The 19,907-nt window shown below is 42.0% G+C and overlaps 2 protein-coding genes across 2 annotated transcripts; one reads left to right on the forward strand and one right to left on the reverse strand.

Annotated features, from left to right (window-relative positions):
- The first annotated feature begins 258 nt into the window (after positions 1-258).
- ZCCHC10 (zinc finger CCHC-type containing 10) lies at positions 259-15,114 on the forward strand. Its single transcript, XM_081850599.1, has 4 exons — positions 259-396; positions 7,480-7,638; positions 11,332-11,373; positions 12,939-15,114. Exons 1-4 carry the CDS (start codon positions 356-358, stop codon positions 13,222-13,224), a joined length of 528 nt encoding a protein of 175 aa, XP_081706725.1. The 5' UTR covers positions 259-355; the 3' UTR covers positions 13,225-15,114.
- Positions 15,115-18,445: 3,331 nt separating this feature from the next.
- On the reverse strand, positions 18,446-19,670 carry LOC309335822 (putative CENPB DNA-binding domain-containing protein 1). Its single transcript, XM_081851097.1, has 2 exons — positions 18,958-19,670; positions 18,446-18,882 (listed from the first exon to the last, which is right to left on the reverse strand). Exons 1-2 carry the CDS (start codon positions 19,438-19,440, stop codon positions 18,589-18,591), a joined length of 777 nt encoding a protein of 258 aa, XP_081707223.1. The 5' UTR covers positions 19,441-19,670; the 3' UTR covers positions 18,446-18,588.
- Between the last annotated feature and the right edge of the window lie 237 nt (positions 19,671-19,907).

A 19,907-nucleotide genomic window follows, 5' to 3' on the forward strand; every position in this document is an offset into this window, starting at 1 on the left:
GAGAACGAAAGCGGCCCAATCCTATGTCTTTTAGAAACCGCAGAGCTTTCTAAAGCGCCAAGTACATAACTTGCAGCCGTCATTTCGAGATTGAGAAGGGAAGCTGGGAGAAGAGGACTGTAAAGCAGGTCCGGCTCCGTACAGCGAAGACGCGGGGATGGGGGTGAGTGGAGGAGGAGTGAGACCGTCTTCGGCCCCCCCCCCGCCCCTAATGGTACCGCCCTACTCCCCCCCCCCCCCCGCTCCCGGCGTTCGCTCGACGGGCTGCTTGAGCCCGGCTCGTCCAATAGGGCGGATAAAGGGAGGGCGGCGTTCCCGGCATGCAGCGTGCGCTAGTGCCCGGCCGGTGGCTAAGATGGCGACTCCCATGCACCGCCTTATCGCTCGGAGACAGGCGTAAGTGTGCGAGGGGCTGCTGCTGCGGCGGGCGAGGGTCGGGGGTCGCGCTGCGGGGAAAGAGGCGGCGGGGGGGGGAGGGGAGGCGCCGCCGCTAGAGACCAGCCGCGGGGAGCGGCATCCTGCCGGGGAGTCGCGTGCAGCCGAAGAAGCTCCCGGGTTGCTGCTACCTGTCAGCCGCGAGGACGAGCGCGAGCTCTCGGAGCGGGGCCGGAGCGCGCGCGGCCTGAAAGCGAAATAGAAATGGAATGAGAGCGCGAGAGGAGGCGGCGGCGGGGGGGGGGCGCGCCTGGTCCTTCGCGAGGCGGGACCGTCCCTTGGTGTCCAGGCGGGGATGTGCCACCCGGGCTTCTACCTCGCACCTGCCTCTGAATGTCCGGCTATGGGAAGCGCCAGGGTTGTGGGCGGGCGATAGATGGGGGTCTTGAAAGGCTTCAAATCCCCTTCGGGTTCACGAAGGGAGGCTCTCCGTGGCCTGGTGGGCGCTGCTTTCTCCTTTTCTTGTTTATCTTGCCTGCTAGCAAAATATGGTTAGGCATTCAAATGAATCTTAGTGGCCTTGGTCGTCTTTCGTTTGCGAAGTTGTGATCTCGCCCAGTAGCGCTTCTAGCCGTTCAAAAGCTACTGTTGTGTAGAAGGTGGTCTTGTGTTTTGGGACGTACGGTTGTTTCCTCGCCACACACACACACACACACACACACACACCTCCTTCTCGCGCGGAATGACACACTGCTTTCATACAGGCTTTGCGGTAAGTTGCCTTCGGTGCAGTGCAGCTGGAAAAGTTGCTGCTTGGAAGTAAGCTGTAGCTGCTTGGAAGTAAGCGCCGCTAAGTTGAATGGGGCTGGCTTCTGTGTAAGGGTGAAAAGGACTGTGGTTTTAAAAAAGATTATCTAGGCACACAGAGTTGGGAGCTGATTCCCTCAGAGTGAATGCTTAGCAAAGGTTGAAGGTATTTTCTTTGGCTTGGTGCCTTCACTAGGGTTCCACATGTAGACTGGATATGTGGATATAACACTGAATTGGAAATAACCAAAGCTTTCCAGTTGACTTCTTGCTGTGACATTTCTATTAATAAATATATAGAAATGATTCTCACACTAGAATTGTGTAATCCCTGTGAATCTCGGCACTTTTTGATGGCTCTAAGCTTAAAGGAAAATGTGAAAAGGAGACATGACTTCATGCTTGTTTTTAATTACCCATAAATGCTGCTTCACATTATTGTACTAATACAGTAAAGTAGTAATACTTATGTGAGTTAGTCAAGGTCATTTACAGAAAGAATATCAGAGGGACAATTTAAAATGTTGCATGTTCTTTGGTTTCAAAAATTAAGATGCCTGCACAAAACAATTCTATCCCTGTTTGACCGATTCAGTTTTCCTATATTTTTTCTAGTTTCTCTTGCAGCATGGATTGTAGGGTCTGTTGTAATATCCTTTCATTTCTATCATGCAGAAGGCTTGTACAGTGTTGATTCTTAATCCTCATTAAGATTTATGATTTACTCAGAAACGGTATAGGGCCTTTTATGAGATCTTGGTATGCGTATTAGTAGTGTACCATTCCTTAAAAATGTTGTTCCCTTTACTAAGGGTAAGTAAAACGGCAAGTTGAATAAAGACACAAGTATCCATCTAACCCATCTCCTAGTTATTATTTATTACTTGGTACAAACCACATACTCTTAGCTGCTTCATATACACACGTACAGCTTCAAAAATGCTTGGAGGAAAATCCATCATAGTCATACTCTTTGATTTAGTACAACAGGGTGAAGCAAACAACACTTGTAGGTCTAAAGAGGATTTCTTTTGGAGTGGTTTCACAATATTCTCCTTCAGGACACCCACAACCACTCCTTATCAGAATGAGACACTAATGCCCACTTCGAGCCAGCTGGTTAACCATCTCTTACTGGACATTAGAAGCCATGAGTATCAGGCGTCCAGCAATGTGTAGTAAGCCACATCCTTGCAAGCATGTTGACCTTCAACAACTGGCATTCATCTGATAAACTATTACCAGTTATTTCTACGGACACATTCACTGATTGCAGCAATAGTAGTGGTGTCTAGGTCAAAGCAGGTGCAAGCAATTTTATTCTTAAAGTGCTTAGCAAATAAATCACAGGAGACTACTGAGGCTTTTTAAAAGTAAACTTGTAGACCCCAAACCAGGTGTGGGAAACCTTTGGCCCTCCAGGTGTTCCTGAACTACAACTCCCGTTGGCCAGGGATGGCAGGACTTCTAGTTAGGCAACATCTGGAGAACCACATGTTCACCACACCTGCCCCAAACCATTCAAAGTTTTACTGAACATGGGATTCAGCAGTTGTGAAGTATTCATTCTTCACTCCTATCACTGGTACAGAGTAGCTCTTAATATTAGTTGTTCATTGGAATCAGTTGAATTGACCCAAAATTCCCATAACTTGTGTTCAAACCAGTGTTTGGTCTGCTTCATTGTCCCCAGTTCACTAGTATAACAGAGAGCTAAATGTGCTCTGTTTAATAGGTATGGGCATTTGGGAGTGATGTTCGAAGCCCAAGTCATTTCTGCAGCTATGACTGCTATGACTTTGACATGAGCATCAGCCCTTCCTAATTAGGTCCCAAACATTGTCAGGAAATGTGGCTCACTCTGTTTCCAAGATGGACTATTCTAATTTGTTCACTACTCCTGCAAAGGGAAGAGGTCTTCTTGGTGTATTTGTCCTGTAGGGAGCCTCACTTTTATCATGTGGACACTCAAATAATTATTTATTTAAGAAACTTTATGTACCACTTGATTGTAGAAAAGAGTTCAAAGTGGTTTACAAAAAAACCCCACACACAATCCCAATAAAATTATTACTTAAAAAATATTGTCTGTAATTTGAAACACACAGAAGGTTAAAGCTGCAGTAAGCTAGACTAAACAAATCAAAACTCCTACAAACTTTCTAAACATCTGCGTAGGCTTATCTAAATAAGAATGTATTCAGCAGGCACTGAAAGTAATACACAGAAAGTGCCTGCCTGTTATCAGTAAACAGGGAGTTTCAAACATGCAGAAATGTCTGCAGTGCAGCTGTTAACTATGGGATACTTTTCTGCTTTTTAAGTTGAATATTCTCTACATTCCTGAGCAGTTTTTAATTTTTACTTCTTGTTGTGTTGGTGCTGCCACACTAAATGATCAAGTTCTTGCAGAAGTGATGTGGGTTATATGGCATTGGTAAAAGTGCCAATTCTGCTGTTCAAGTGGGCACATAAGGGATACAGCAATCTCCTAGGTTAACTGGTCCCAAGTTGTTAAGGGCTTTATATATTCATAGTAACACCTTCAACTTGGCCCGGCAGCAGACAGGCAACCAGTGCAGACTCTGAGCACAGGTGTTAAATGTGGACAAGGCCTCACCCCCCCAGAAATGCTGTTGTGTTACAGCTTTCTGTGCATAGAATTTCAATGGGGGTATAGTGATTGGCCCTTCAAGTTTTTATGGGGATATATTTGAGATATAGTTTATAGAGTGCCTCATTATCAAACCTTGCATGGTGTCAACTATTGTCATTCTGACACCAAGTGAGCACAAATGTTTCATGGTATTCCTACATATAATGTAAATTGGTTCTAGATGTAGTTTCATCTGTTTTGCTGAATTTATTGACGTTCTGACCTTTGTTCTCCATTGTGTTTTAGAAACTTTTTACCATAAGATGCATTAAAAATGTAAATTGAAGGATAGTGTAGAAATATTCTAAATATAAAAAAGATGATAGTAGCTTTTATTTACTCATTTAGAAGTGTAAGTATCTTGACTTTTTCTAATGGCTCATAACTGCTTACAACAGAATTAATGTTATATAAATCAACTCCAGGAATTGAGAACATTAAAATTTACTTAACGAAAACAAAACTAAATCCTCAGTTAGCACACCTCTCTTCAATTCACTCATACTTACATCTCTTTTTAAACCTTTTGTCTAGTTAGAAACAATTTATTATTTTGTTTTTATTTATTGTTTATTTATTAGATGTGTGACATCCACATGTAGATTTGTACACACGACACCCAGGTAATCTTGCTTAGTTTCAGCAATAGAAATGTAGTAGAATATCAGATATTCACTGGTTCAGTTTTTGTGGATCTGTGAGGCACCAAAGGGTGGAGCCTATTGCTATAATATTGAAATCAATTTGAAGTCAGAAAAGATGCTCTCATGTAAATAGCTCCTGGACTGCAGCCCAGATTCCTGACTCTGGTTTTAGTTTTAAAAAGCCAAAAAGATACTCTGTGCCTTCTAGGAACAATCTCAGGCCGGGTAGAATGTATTTGTTTTTCAGATAAATTCTCAATTTTTATCTTCAGAAATACTTTCAACTTGCTGCTCATGGCGAAGAGCTTATATTTTTAATACATTTGCTCCAATTTATACAGTTGCTGCTTTGCAGCTGTAATCATTATCACCGAATAATAGTCTGTGAATAAATGTACTAATATTTACCATAGCTGTTATTCCAGTTTGGATATTATCACCAGTCTTGTGAATTGCATGTGATAGGCTGGGGTGTGTGTAGTGGTGGAGAAGGAGAAAGTCAATAACTGCTAGCTCCACAGCTAGTGAGGTGAAAATAGCTCTTGGCTACATTTTCCCTACTTTTGTCTGGTGTTTTTTATCATAGTAACAGTTCCTTAAGCTTTCCTGCACTTATTTGCATTCTAACAGGACAGTTTGAAACCATATTTACCACTTTCCAATATGGGAATTAAATTTGTCAAAAGTTTGTGCCTTAATTCTGAAACAACAACAAAAGCACTGCTTTAGTTCTAGAAGATTAATCCTCAGTCCAGCTAAACAAGAGTACTGTACTTAAATGTAAGTCATATTTGTCCCAAGGGAGGAAAAGTTAGTAATGCAGCAACCATTGGAGGCAATGGTAAAACCGCAATCATTTAAAAAATGTTATTAATGGAGTTAGATTGCACTGGAGCGTTGATGTAATCCATGTACTCTGGTTCAACTGGCTTGTGGATCAGTCACCTAAATTCCAGTTAGGTCGTTGGTGTGAGTAGCAAAGCATACATTAAGTGAAGCTATAATTTTAGTTTAAGCATATTTCCTTTACCAACTTTTCTTTGTAGTGTAGTATCCAAGAGTGTTCTCTCTCCCTGCCTTTGGAGCTCCTGCCTCCAAAACCAGAGATGTTGTCACTACCTCTCCATTTCCTCTGACCTTGAGACAAGGACAATTCTCAAGACAGTAGGTGATTACTATTGTCGATATGAGGGAGCATCCAGTCTGTGCCTCTTTCTCTCCTGGGAAGCAGGGCATCTTAAGAATGTAAGACAAGCCTACTGCATCAGGCCAGTCCAAGTCTGTTTTTGCAGTGGCTGACCAGATTCCTGTAGGAAGTCTGCAAACTGGACATCAGCACAACAGCACTTTGCCCACCTGTGATTCCCAGCACCTAGTATTCAGGGGCATACTACCTTTGACACTTCCCTTCAGTTCTCCCTAGACACAACTGAGTAGCAAGGGTTGAAGATGTAGGCAATGTCTCCTGAGCAGTCAGAAGCACACCCCAAATCCCAGTAACTATAATGGGAAACAACTATAACTTTATGCATCTTGTCTATCTTGGTTTGTCTTATGATAACCGTGCAAACATGGCAAGTCTCCAACTTATATATCCAACATGATCCAGTGAGACCTGTAATGCAGATGAAGCTATGAATCCACATCAGTACTGAACCTGTATTTCGTACCATCCCCCAAATCAATTGTCAGGCAGAGGGTAAGGAGGAGTTTAATATGGTGTAATAAATTGAATAGGAAAATTTAAATTAGGATCTAGCAACGATCTGTCATTTGATCTTGTATAAATACACTTGGCCTTTGCTGTCCAGTTTGCTCTTGGGTGTATTAACTTATTTTCAAGAATGTACTTCAGAATCTTATACCACCTTGATGTTCTGGCAGGCAGCTCAAGGAAACTGAAAGAGGGTTTGACAGCTGTTCCTTGATTTTTCATTTTTTGTGTGATGTAAAACTATGTAAACATTTTTTTCTATTAAATAATTATATGGACAGAAATACATTTCTGTCTAGATTCAGTTTTCACCTATCTTTGCTATGACAGTGGAAAGAACATTCAAATGTTATTTTGGAACATGCTGTAGTTCTAGCTGTTCCTTTTTCTTGTTACAGCTGCTCCTGCTGGTAACACATCTGTGTCTCATGCTGGGTTGGGGGAAGAGATGAAAGGATTTCTGCAGCAGGTGTGGAATGACTTCATTGGACATTCAGCCTCCTTTGCACTGTCCCCCTTTTACTAATTTACTGCCTTTTTGGAATAAACAGGGATGGCACACTCATGAATATTTAAGGACAGAGATCATAAGCTGGGAAGTGTTAAAATTACCCTCATCAGTAGATTGGTTCAATACAGTAGCTAGCTCCTTGTGACACCTTGCCACCTTATTGTCTGGAAATGGAACTTTCTGATTCCTTTAAATTCTATATTTTCCCCTTTCTCCTGGGGTGGAAGTAAGAGCTGCCCATAGGAAACAGTGGGATTTCAGTGTTGCTTGCATTTAGATGGCATTGTGCCCACCCAGGAATTGAAGCAGAGAGATTAGTGCATGCTCATTCTAAATTGGATCTAATTTCATTTGTGACTTTTAAAAATCAAAGCACACACCAGAGCAAATCAAAGGAGCACAAGGCTTCTTCATGTAATTGAGTACAGGATTTGGGCTGGTAAGGGAACTAAGGGAACAAGTGAACTAGAATGACCTTAGCTGTGATGTGAGGGATATCTTAGATAGGAGATATTTTTGCTGGAAGTTGAACCCAGCCTCTAACTTGTAATGTTATCAGTGGATTATACTACACAGTTATCATAAGCTTCTTGTTCAGCCACAGTCTGTTCTCATCAAATTACAAATATAATCCCCTACTAGGGGCCCAAAGTTGGTAGTTTTTATGTTGGAATTGCCATCTATTTTCTAGAATGTTGATCTTAGCTGTGGTTAATAGTCAGCTTTTAAATCAAAGACATATGCTTTCAAATACTCTTGGATATTTCCATAGGGAAGCAAACAAGCAGCATGTGAGATGTCAGAAGTGTTTGGAATTTGGGCACTGGACCTATGAATGTACAGGGAAAAGAAAATATCTGCATAGACCATCAAGGACAACAGAGTTTAAAAAAGCACTTCAGGAAAAAGAGAAGCAACTATTACAACAGAGGTAAGATCACAGGGGAAGGAGACTGTACACCATTTGCAGAAAAGTGCATGTGATCAAGCTGTAGTTTAAGAGCCCTTGAATCGTACAATTGTAGAGTTGGAAGGTGCCCAAGGATCATCTAGTCCAACCCCCAGCAATGCAGGAATCTCAACTAAAGCATCCATGGCAGAGGGGCATCCAAACTCTGCTCAAAAACCTCCCAGGAAGGAGAGTCCACCACCTCTCATGTGAGTCTATTTCACTGAAGGTTCTTCCTGATGTTTAGTCAGAATATCATTTCTTGTAACTTGAATCCATTGGTTGATTTCAGTGGAAAAGATAAACATGTTCTGGGAACAAGGGCTACTGCACATGTGATGCAACTGTGGTGTTATCTTGCAACTTGACATGGGATGACCTGTTCTCTTATTCCACCCCCCCCCCGGCTTAAACATTGTAGTGTTCTTCTTTCTGGTTTGCCTCATCTTTCCTCCAGTCTTAACTCTGCTGCTAGTTTAGAATTTGCCCCTTTCTGCATCTCACGTTGACCAAGCTTCTCTTTTCATAACACTCCCTTTCATTTTTTTTATTACTCCCTGACCCCAACCTAATAATATTTATGCCCTCCCTCCTGTCTGTCCTTTTTGCTTGCTTCTTTTTATAGTGGTACCTCGGTTCTCGAACGTCTCCATTGATGAACGTTTCGGAACCCGAACGTCGAAAACCTGGAAGTAAATGCTTCTGTTTTTGGACGCGCCTTGGAAGTAGTACAGCTTCCGCTGCATATTTTTCCATTTTCTCAATTGAATTTGCAGGGAGCTCCTTACGCCTCGGTTTTCGAACGTTTCGGAACTCGGAACGGTCTTCCGGAATGGATTACGTTCGAGGACCGAGGTACCACTGTCCTTGGTTTCTTGTTGCCTTTGTTATGTTGATACTTTCTTATTAGCTAAACCTTGCCATACTACTTTTGCATGTTTCCACCTTGTCTTGTTGCCCCTTTTCCCTGGAATGTCTTGCCTCAGAATCTCTGCACCTCTCACTTCTGTCTGCTCTTTAAGCATTTGAAAACATGGTTTTTGTCCTGTTGTTTTTTTACCTCTAAAATTCCTCCTTTCCTTTTTAGTATATCCCTTCACTCTTAAGCCTTACAGGGTTGTTCACTACAATTGCCATACAGCAATTAAATGCGAGAAAGCTTTTAAAGCAGGGGTTGCAAATGTAGTGCTCACCTCCATGAAATCTGCTCTGGAGGGTCCCCCAGCCTTCCAGAGCAGATTTTTTTCTGGAGGGCATGGGGTTGCAGGGGAAACAGAAGACTAGAAAGTCCACTTGAGTGATGTTGCATCTTAACCCATTGAGAACAATGCTTAGTGAATATTTATGTAGCCCACTCCTATGCAGTTTAAAATCAATGGATTTGTGTATTTTAAATTACTACTATTGCAGATTTAGATATTTATTTAACAAAACATAGTTGGCTGTGTAATAAAGCTAACATTGTTGCTATTGTCTGCCAGCCAAGGGGCTTAAAAAAATAACCAAGAGGTTTTTGTTTTGTTTTTCGTTTTGCAAGCACACATTTAACTCTCAACCTAACATTTCCTCATATCATTATGTTTAGTACATATTTTCCCACTCTCCCAGCAAATTTTAGAGTATTTCAGTACTCCTTAAAACAGCCTTGTAAAGCAAGTCATTATCTCCACACTAAAGATAATTTGCTGAGTTTGAGGCAATAGTAGCTTTCCAAGGCCAACAGGTGAGTTTGCAGCCGAAGTGATACTTGAGCCAAGGGGTATCCAGCTTACATTCTTAGCCATTTCACCGCATCATGTGTAAACTAAGAAATAGGAGCTATAGTATCATAATAGGAATAAATGGATGCAGTGAGACACGTATTAAACTACAATGGGCATGATGAAGATGATGCTGGTTTCCTGTTTATAGTAAAGATACAGCCTCGCCATTTTCTGTTGAAGATATAAATGTTAGCCAAGAGCAGCAAAGCAGCCATCCATATTATATTCACCCAGAATTACTAGTGCTGCTATTTACTTAAACAGCTGGCATCTGAGCTGCATGATGTTTTGACAGCACTGGCATTTTAATATACTAGCTATTCCTGCAGTATTGCTGAACTCTGAATAATTTCCTAAACATTCATGCCTGAAAATTATTATTCTTGTGTAATTCTGATAAATGACTGAACCAACTATTTTTCCATGCTTATATTTTCAAAGCAGTTTAACTGTGTAAAAACCAAGACTGCAAATTCGCCCTCTTTTTAAGCAACACCAAATCAAATAATAATGGATGTATAGAATAAACTGCAGACTCTTGAGACTGAGATACATGGATAAGTAGGTTCGCTACAGCTAGCTGGTACAGTTTCAAAACAATTGCCCACGCTTTCTCTTTATCTATGCATCCGTCATCTGGTATTACAAATTCACCATAAAAGCTCGGGCAAATTACACTACATATAATATACCCATTTACATCCCTGTTCTTTTTAGCAAATTTGACGAGTCTTGTGAAATCAAGCTGTGTGATATGTTGAAAGGCAACTATATCTAACGAAGAAAAATTCAGTAATGCTGTTACCACGCTACCGGGTTTCTTATTTCCTTTAAGTGGGACAACTTGAGAGAGAGGCCAGCACATGGTTTTTCTCAGTTTTGCTTCTTATTTATTTATTTCATAAAAATTTTGCACCGCTTGATTGTAAGAAACCTCAAAGCAGCTTGCTAAAAGATAAAGCAAGAAAACCAGGAAAGAGTCACAACCCTGCTTTAAAACATACTAAAATAAAAATACTAAAACAGATTAAAATTACCTAAACTTTTAAAGCATCTGGGTAGGCTTACCTAAACAAGAATGTTTTTAGCAGGCACTGAAAAGAGAACAATGAAGACACCTGCTTGATCTCAATAGGCAGTGAGTTCCAAAGGGCAGGTGGGGCCACACTAAACAATCAAGTGCTTACCAATGCAGAATGTGTATTATGTGGCACCTGTAATTCCAGTTCTGCCAACTGAAGAGCACAAGTGGAGTAAAGGTGGTCTCGTAGGTAAACTGGTCCCAAGTTGTGGCATCTTAAACTTGGCCTGGTAGCAAATCAGTAACCAGTGCATATCTCTGAGCACAGTTGTTATATGTGGACAAGACCCTCGCTCCAATCAGCAATCTTGCTACCCCATTTTTACTAACTGCAGCTTCTGGATCAAGCACAAGGGAAGTACATTAGCTTGTGTACTAATGCCTGTATGCAGTTCTGTCCATGTGTGAGTGGAATGGACTTCCATCCTTGTGAAATAAAACTTTGCCTTGCAACACCCCCTGCATCCCCAAATCTGCTCTAGAAAGTGGAGGTGGGGCTGTGCAAGAGATAGGGGAGGTATGGGTGCAATGGGAAAGGAAGTCCTTTTTCTCTGCTTGCATGATATTGGATTTCATTAATATATATATACTGGCTTTCAATGTCTTCCCCAGGGCAGTTTGCATAAACACCTCTGCCACTAGCATTCAATAAAGTAATTTATTAATACCTGTATCATTGCCACTTACCCCTTTTGCTCGTCTTAAGTTTAAGTTCTAACTGTGAGATATATATATATATATATATATATATATATATATATATATATATATAAAATCCAGCATATTAGTTAAAACAATTGTTTCTCTTCTTTTGCCCTTACTTTCAACCAGTTCTGGAGAATGCACTACAGACAGGAAGAGCAAGAAGAAGAGGTATGTGAGAAAACCTGAAACTCAGCCAATTGCCCCTGTCTAATGCCTATATTCTGTGATAAATGATGTAGCTTGGCTAATGAACTAGATATGCATGTTGTCGGCTGCAGTGCTAATTATGGACATGGAGAAGTAAGTGTCTGTGGGACCTACTTTCCAATCTGGGATTTACTTAATTCTAATAGCCTTTTAATATTATGCATAGTGTGTTCTATTCCAGTTTATTTTTTGTTCCATTTGCTCTACCTCTTCGTCTTTAGTGGTAAGCACAGGTGTATCACTTGACAGATAACGTGAGATGGTTTTATTAGAAGTAGCTGTCAAAACCAAGGGATAGAAGGAAAAAACGTTTCCCTACAGAGTTTCAACTGCAAAACTGTGCTTCCTAGCCTGCAGTAGTTTCTCATACTAAGATATATCCACTATTTTAATTTCCAAGTCTCTCTGAAAACCATAGGCCTCTTGAACTTGTAAGTGGCCCTCTGCTATATATCTGCTGATTATTGGATTCTCTAGAAACAAACAGATAAACACTGACAAAATAAACTTCAATGTACTTTGGAAAACTGGGATCTTCCCATTTATAGTAACTGCTCTTGGCTGTTTCACACAGCTTTTCTTTTGTGCTGAAGGAAATACAGGATTCAACTAATGATAAACTACTTTTTTTAATGCTGCCAATTTTTTACAAAATAATGTAATTTTAAGAACTTTGTGGAGGCTTCAAAATAACGCCCCCTGCTTGCAGCTTAGAGGCTGCAGGCCTCTTTTGCTTCTGGGTGGAATAAACTAGTTTCCCATTCTGGCAGATGCAGAAACTGGAAGCAAAATCTTCCACTCTTATCCCTGGGTGCTTGAAATATAGGAGTAGCATATGGGCCCAAGCCTTATTGCAGCTCATCCATATAGCAGGAAACCATAGCCTTGCTATTCCCTCAAGTGGGACTGAGCCTAGAACCCAGTCAGGGAGATCATTGATTATATGAATCTTTTTGTTAAAATAATGTTTTGTTGATAGTGGCACATCTACAGAATTCAAAACTAGGAATGGTTTTGATCAATGCTTTGTTTCTGCGGGGACGCAGGGGTATGCATACCCCTAAACATTTTGTGAATCTTTTGTCCATTTACTGTATTTATTTTTCCAGATTTGAACTATAAAATGGTGATTTTCTTGAGTCAAAATGAGAGTACCCCTAAACATTTTTTTTTAGAAAAAAAGCACTGGTTTTGATAATTGTTGGGGACTAATGCTCACCTAACGCTTAAATTTAATATTCATGGTAACTTGTATACCAATGTGAAACTCCCATATTCCTTGCTTTTGTTTTCAGCTACTTTAAATAGCAGCCAAACATCTATAAAGAGAGAACCAAGCTCCCCGCACCCCGCAAATCCTTGCTATACAAAATAAGAAAAAAAAAATGTTTTTCATCCTAAGAATATTTTAGGAAACACATGAATGCTGTTCTATGATTGAGATTGCTTTACAAGGCTTTGCTAGTCACAGAATCGCGCAGTGCCATTGAATAATATCTGCTGGTCATCTTAAAACTCTTGTGCAGGTCTAAAAGTGTCACAAGTTCCAGCAGTAGCAGCAGCGCCAGCTCAGCCAGTGAGTCATCATCTGAGAGTGAAGATTCCTCATCCTCCTCTTCGGATGACAGTGACAGTGATGAAAGCACTTCCTCTTCCTCATCATCCCCCTCTTCAAGTAGTTCTTCCAGTTCTTCTGACTTTGAGACAGATTCTAGTTCCTCCAGCAGTAGCAGCAGCAGCAGCACAGACAGCAGCACGGATGATGAGCCGCCAAAGAAAAAGAAGAAGAAAAGTAATCTGGTGCAGTGTTAGGACTCTGGTGTTGATGAACGATTAGCATCTAAAATGCTTAATGGCCAAACAAAACTAACAGGTCAATTTTTACAATTGATTTCTTTTTTTTTGGTGTGTTTTACATAGTAGTTGATAGGACATAAACCATTAAATGGCAAGTAACGCTTATTGAAAGAGTATTTTTGTGGATTATTGTTTAATAGGAAATGCTACTTTTTTTTCTTAGTTTTTAAAGAAATCTATCAAATGTTTATATGAACTAAGGTCCAGTCACCCTGATGTTTACATGCCAGCAAGCAAAACACATTTATTTGAACCATCCTGTTATGTTATAAGCAATCAATGTCCATACCAATATACTTCATGTGAAAAGCAAGATAGGAAGATAAAGGGTGCAAAGTTTTATTTCAGTTGGCTGATATGTCAAAGCCATATTCAATCTCCACTAACAGTTAAAAGGGGTTGGTGGGTGATACTGCCTTCAGCACAAGTGAAACAGATCTCCCCTTTCTGCCAGTAGCTGCTCAAATATTTGTTGCAATATCATATTGCTGAATTTTGGAGATCAGGACCATACATTCATGCCAGTCCAGTGGGGTTGCTTCAGCCTGTTGAAAGAGGCTTCTGTGCATAGACTGCCCTTCTGAATGTGGTCCTGCATATGCAGAATGATATGCATTGACCCTAACATGGTAGTGGGAATCACACATGGTACTACACTTAAGGATCTCCGCCCCCCAAAGGGATTGGTATAGAAAAGTATAGAAAAGTATATTCTCAGTATAGAAAAGTCACAGTCACTCCATCTGGGTTAGAGGGTAAATGATTTCCAGAAATCTTTCTGCTCCCCCAAGTAAACAGCACTGTCAAATGTTAACAATGCCTACCATCTGTTTATCAGTGGAGATCCTTCCATGCAACTACATACATGCCTCTCTCCAGCATGTACCACAATTTCTGGACCAGGGTCAAATGCTTTAATTTTTTTAACAAGACCCGTTCAGAGCTTAAAGGCCATCCCTTAAGCTGCATTTGCACTGCGCATGGAGAGTAGTGTTAACTGTTGCAACTGAAGTGTTTCATCTTTGTGCCTTTTCATAAAATTAAATGTTCCCCAATGAGGGTGTTAAAAAGAGGAGAGTTTTAAGTCTTCATTTTATCTTCCATAATCTAATTTGGGAGGCTAGAGAAATTGTAATAACATACAAATGTTGTATTTTCAATGAGGAAAAAAGAAAAAGAAACATTTATTTTCATTGGAACCCGATTTAAAAAAAAGAAAGTATCTTTAAATATTTCCCCTTGTGCTATTTTTGCATAGTAATTCTTAACTGTAAGATAAATTTGATTTATTTTGGTCATATAGCAACTTTCATTGTATTCTAATTTACAATCACTTATTTAGAATTATTTCTTTTTTGCATAGCACAAGTTATATATAATTGTATGAACTTTGAAATGGAGAGTACATAATAGCAAAAATCATATTGCAGTACATTTCTTGCTAGTTACAGAAGTGAACTAACTTGCTATTGTGATAAATTTTAGCAATTGGCAGTAGTCACTTAATTTGTGATACAGTCTCCTTTTAGTTTCTTATTGATGGGAGTCTTTTTAAGAGGGAACATGTGGGGGAAGATCTTAAATATCCTAGTCTAGTTAAAATATGAATTAACTATTGAACTATTTTTTATATTTTTATGAAAATGTAGTGTGTAGAATGCCTTTTGAATACAAATGTTCTATTTAAATGTTTATGTAAGTTGTGCATTTTAGTCTGTAACCATTTCTATGTTTTGCAGAACTCAGATACTGTAATTCTAAAAGTACAAGAAAACTATTTGAAAGTCATGCTAAAGAATGTATCATTTAAGAGGAAAGATTAATAAATTATTAAATGCAAATAAATGGCTTTATTTTTTATTTTAACAGAATGCAGATTCAGTGCCAATACAGTGGTAACTTGGTTGTCGAACTGAATCCGTTCCGGGAGTTCGTTCAACTCCTGGAACCATTTGAAAACCATGGTGCGGCTTCCGATTGGCTTCCTGCACTCAATAGGAAGCCGCAGAAGCTGCGTCGGACATTCGGCTTCTAAAAAAACATTCACAAACCAGAACACTCACTTCCAGGTTTGCGGCATTCGGGAGCCGATTTGTTTGGGAGCCAAGCCATTTGACAACCAAGGTACCACTGTATTGCAGTTGGTTTCCTTAGCTGATTGTAGTCTTAAGGACCTGAAGCCATGGACAATAATGAAGATAATATCTTAAGAGATGGTGGGGACCTACTGTTGGCTAATCACTTACAGAAGAGAATGAGAGGAGCAAGAGTGGTATGGAGATTATATCGAGTAGACTCATTACAGTTATTCTATGGCTGCTTGCTCTAATGGTTTGTATGCAATATGCTACTTAATATTAGTTCAAAGGCAATTGAGTAGCTGCAATACAGCAGCATTAGGGCTTTTGCTTCATGTCATGTTTGTGGACTTCACAGAGATGTCTGGTGGTCCACGGTGGGTACAGAATTCCAGGCTAATTGCATTTTGGTCTGCTCCAGCCAAGGCTCTTGTCTCTTGTTTCATAAGCATGAGATCTTGCTAAGAAAACTCTCTAATGTGGAATGAAGAACAACAAAGATCTGGTAGGAGAAAAAAAAGAATAGCTATCAAAACTGAAATGAAATGTAAACCTTAAGAAAACATTGATGAGAATGTATGGATGAGATTGAAATGGGTAAGAGTCGTTAATGGCCTTGTTGGTGCCTGATGGCAAACCATAGTCAGAAACTAATTACGGCTTGTTGTGAATGAGCAGGGTGCGGTTCATGCTGCTTAATCGCACTCGTTCTGCCCTGCTTCCTCTGGAAGAAAACCATGGCAATTGGTTTAGTGTTACATGTAGACTAGCACTTGTGGTTTGTAGCACTCCAAACAAACATGACTTCTGCTCATGGTTTGGAGAGAACCAAGCTGTGAGTGGTGCTTTGCATGTAATGCTAAGCCAAGTTCACGGTCCTTCTCCTGGAAGCAGGCAAGACAGATTAAGTGAAACCAAGCACCATGCACCATACCTTCATTCCCAGTAAGCCATCATTTGCTTCTAACTGTTGTTTACCACTGCATGCAAACTAGTTAGCTCATTAAGGTATTTATTGAGCATGTTACCATCTTAGATTAGGGGCCAATCTACATGTTTTCTTTAAAAAAGCACAAGACAGAGTCTTTCTGATAATGTATCATAGGGGAGGGGAACCTGTGTTTCAGGGCCAAATGTGGCTCTCCAGGCTTTGCTTTTTGGCCCTTGGAACTTGCCATAGGCCACAGTTTTCACTAGCCCTACTTTGTCCCCTCCTGGAGTGTGCTTTTGCCTGACTGGAATATGTCCTTGAACTCTGGTGATGCCCCTTGCTTGCCTGAATGGAGGTCAGAGGAGTGTGTGTGTATGTATGTGTTTAGAAACTAGCCTACTGTACAAAGGCAAAAGGTACATCCATTGATTCGCCCACTTTTGCTTCTGGCCCCAGTCAAAAGATGCACCACCCCTTTTCTACCACGCCAGATTACATTTTGGGGTGGTATATTGTTGGTCTTCTAGTAGTTTGCTGTTTATCAAAAACTATGTCGTGGAAAAGGAGCCTAGTCTAGTATTTTCTGGTGGACATATAATAATAATTATAATAATAATTTATTATTTGTACCCCGCCCATCTGGCTGGGTTTCCCCAGCCACTCTGGGCGGCTTCCAACAGAGATAAAAAATACACTAAAATGTCACATATTAAAAACTTCCCTGAACAGGGCTGCCTTCAGATGTCTTCTGAATGTCAGGTAGTTGTCCATCGCCTTGACATCCGATGGGAGGGCATTCCACAGGGCGGGCGCCACCACCGAGAAGGCCCTCTGCCTGGTTCCCTGCAACTTGGCCTCTCGCAGTGAGGGAACCGCCAGAAGGCCCTCGGAGCTGGACCTCAGTGTCCGGGCAGAACGATGGGGGAGGAGACGCTCCTTCAGATATACTGGACCGAGGCCATTTAGGGCTTTAAAGGTCAGCACCAACACTTTGAATTGTGCTCGGAAACGTACTGGGAGCCAATGTAGGTCTTTCAAGACCGGTGTTATATGGTCTCGGCGGCCGCTCCCAGTCACCAGTCTAGCTGCCGCATTCTGGATTAGTTGTAGTTTCCGGGTCACCTTCAAAGGTAGCCCCACGTAGAGCGCATTGCAGTAGTCCAAGCGGGAGATAACCAGAGCATGTACCACTCTGGCGAGACAGACCGCAGGCAGATAGGGTCTCAGCCTACGTACCTGATGGAGCTGGTAAACAGCTGCCCTGGATACAGATTTGACCTGTGCCTCCATGGACAGCTGTGAGTCCAAAATGACTCCCAGGCTGCGCACCTGGTCCTTCAGGGGCACAGTTACCCCATTCAGGACCAGGGAATCCTCCACACCTGCCCGCCTCTTGTCCCCCAAAAACAGTACTTCTGTCTTGTCAGGATTCAGCCTCAATCTGTTAGCCGCCATCCATCCTCCAACCGCTTCCAGACACTCACACAGGACCTTTACCGCCTTCACTGGTTCTGATTTAAAAGAGAGGTAGAGCTGGGTATCATCTGCATACTGATGAACACCCAGCCCAAACCTCCTGATGATCCCTCCCAGCGGCTGCATGTAGATGTTGAAAAGCATGGGGGAGAGGACAGAACCCTGAGGCACCCCACAAGTGAGCGGCCAGGGGTCTGAACACTCATCCCCCACCACCAGTTTCTGAACACGGCCCAGGAGGAAGGAGCGGAACCACTGTATGACAGTGCCCCCAGCTCCCAGCCCCTCAAGACGGTCCAGAAGGATGTCATGGTCGATGGTATCAAACGCCGCTGAGAGATCCAGCAGAACTAGGAAACAGCTCTCACCTTTGTCCCTAGCCCGCCGGAGATCATCAACCAGTGCGACCAAGGCAGTTTCAGTCCCATGATGAGGCCTGAATCCCGACTGGAAGGGATCCAAATGGACAATGATTTCTACATGACAAACCATTCAGTCATGCTTCATTTTGAACTGCTACTGCCTGGAGATGATGGTACTACAGTGGTGCCCCACAAGACGAAATTAATTCGTTCCGCAATTTTTGTCGTCTAGCGAATTTTTCGTCTTGCGAAGCACGAAATCCCATAGGAATGCATTGAAAATCAATTAATGCGTTCCTATGGTCAAAAAAAGTCCAAACAAAGCCAAATTTGGTACAACAACAGTTTATTAACTGCTCTTTAAAGTCACACATACTGTAAAGAGCAGTTCAAAAATTGAAGGGAAAATAAATTAACTTTATAAACATGACAGAAAAACATTTAAAAATCAACAAAGTGTACAGTACATTTTCTAAGACTCTGGGGGACCACTCGAAGAAGGCTCCTCTTCCACTCTTTGCTTCTTGGTCAAGAACCTGTCCATAGTCTGCTGCTTTATCCGCCTTTTCAGCAGCTCCCTGAAAGACGACATGACCCTCGTATCATAAAAGTTCCCAGCGTCATGTGCCACGTGCTTCTCATGGTGGTGTAGATCTGCAAAAGTCTGCACCTCCTTCCACTTCTGGCAAATGTCCCTCAGTCTTTCGGAGGACAGCCGTTCCTCAGTTGCTTCCTCCTCTTCCAGTGAGGCCTGCTCCTGCGCAGCCTCTGCCTGCAGAACGTAGCCCTCCGTCGTCACAACCTCCAGGAACTCCGCTGCAAAGTCTTCAGCCGCAGGAACATCAGAACTGGCAGCCTCTCCATGCCTGACCACACTGTGGATGCCAGATCTTGTCTTGAACCGGTCAAACCAACCTCTGCTAGCCTTGAAGACTTCTGGCTCGGCTGAGGTTCCTGGCTGTTCCCGGATGAGGTCAGCGTGCAAGGCCTTGGCCTTCTCACAAATGACGGCCTCAGACACTGTGTCCCCTGCACGCTGCTTCTCTTCTATCCAGATGAGCAGCAACTTCTCGACCTCCTCCAGGACAGCTGGGCGGTTCTTCACGATCCTGGTGACTCCCTTGGCTGCATCAGTCGCCAGGATCTTCTCCCTCATCTTCAGGATGGTCCCGATGGTCGATGGGTTCCTGCCGTACTCCCTGGCGATGTCCGTCACACGCATTCCGCCGTCGTGCTTCCAGATGATCTCCTTCTTCATTTCCAGCGTCACCTTCTCCTTCTTCCTCTCGCCGGCCACCGCAGCAGCAGTCTTCTTGGGTCCCATGGCAGCACAGCTCCTACCTTCGTAAACTCAGAAACAGAAAAAAAAATCAGTGATGTGCTTCAAACCCAAAAAATACAAAAGCAGCCAGCCACCCACCACACAGAAATTAAAACCCAGAACCAAGGCCTTGAATCCCAAGCACCCCAACCCCAAATCCAAAATCCAAAAACCCCCAAAAAAGTTTTAAAAGTTTAGCTTACCAAATGGATGAAAGAGAAGTTCTGGAAAAGCTTCAACAATCAACCACCGACGTCCTCAGAAACCTCAAATGGCTGCAAAATAAGTTTAGGAAAAGCTTCAAAAATCACCAATGTCTTCAAAAACCTCAACTGCTCCCACAGACATGCACCAACCCACCCACAACACAGAAATTGCAAACCCCTCCCCAACTGCTCCCCCAGCCCCTCCCCAACTGCTGCAAACCCCTCCCCAACTGCTTCCCCACCCAGACAAAAAAAAATTTCAAA

The sequence above is a fragment of the Podarcis erhardii genome (assembly GCF_964252035.2).
Source record: "Podarcis erhardii genome assembly, chromosome: 2".
Taxonomy (NCBI): Eukaryota; Metazoa; Chordata; class Lepidosauria; order Squamata; family Lacertidae; genus Podarcis; species Podarcis erhardii.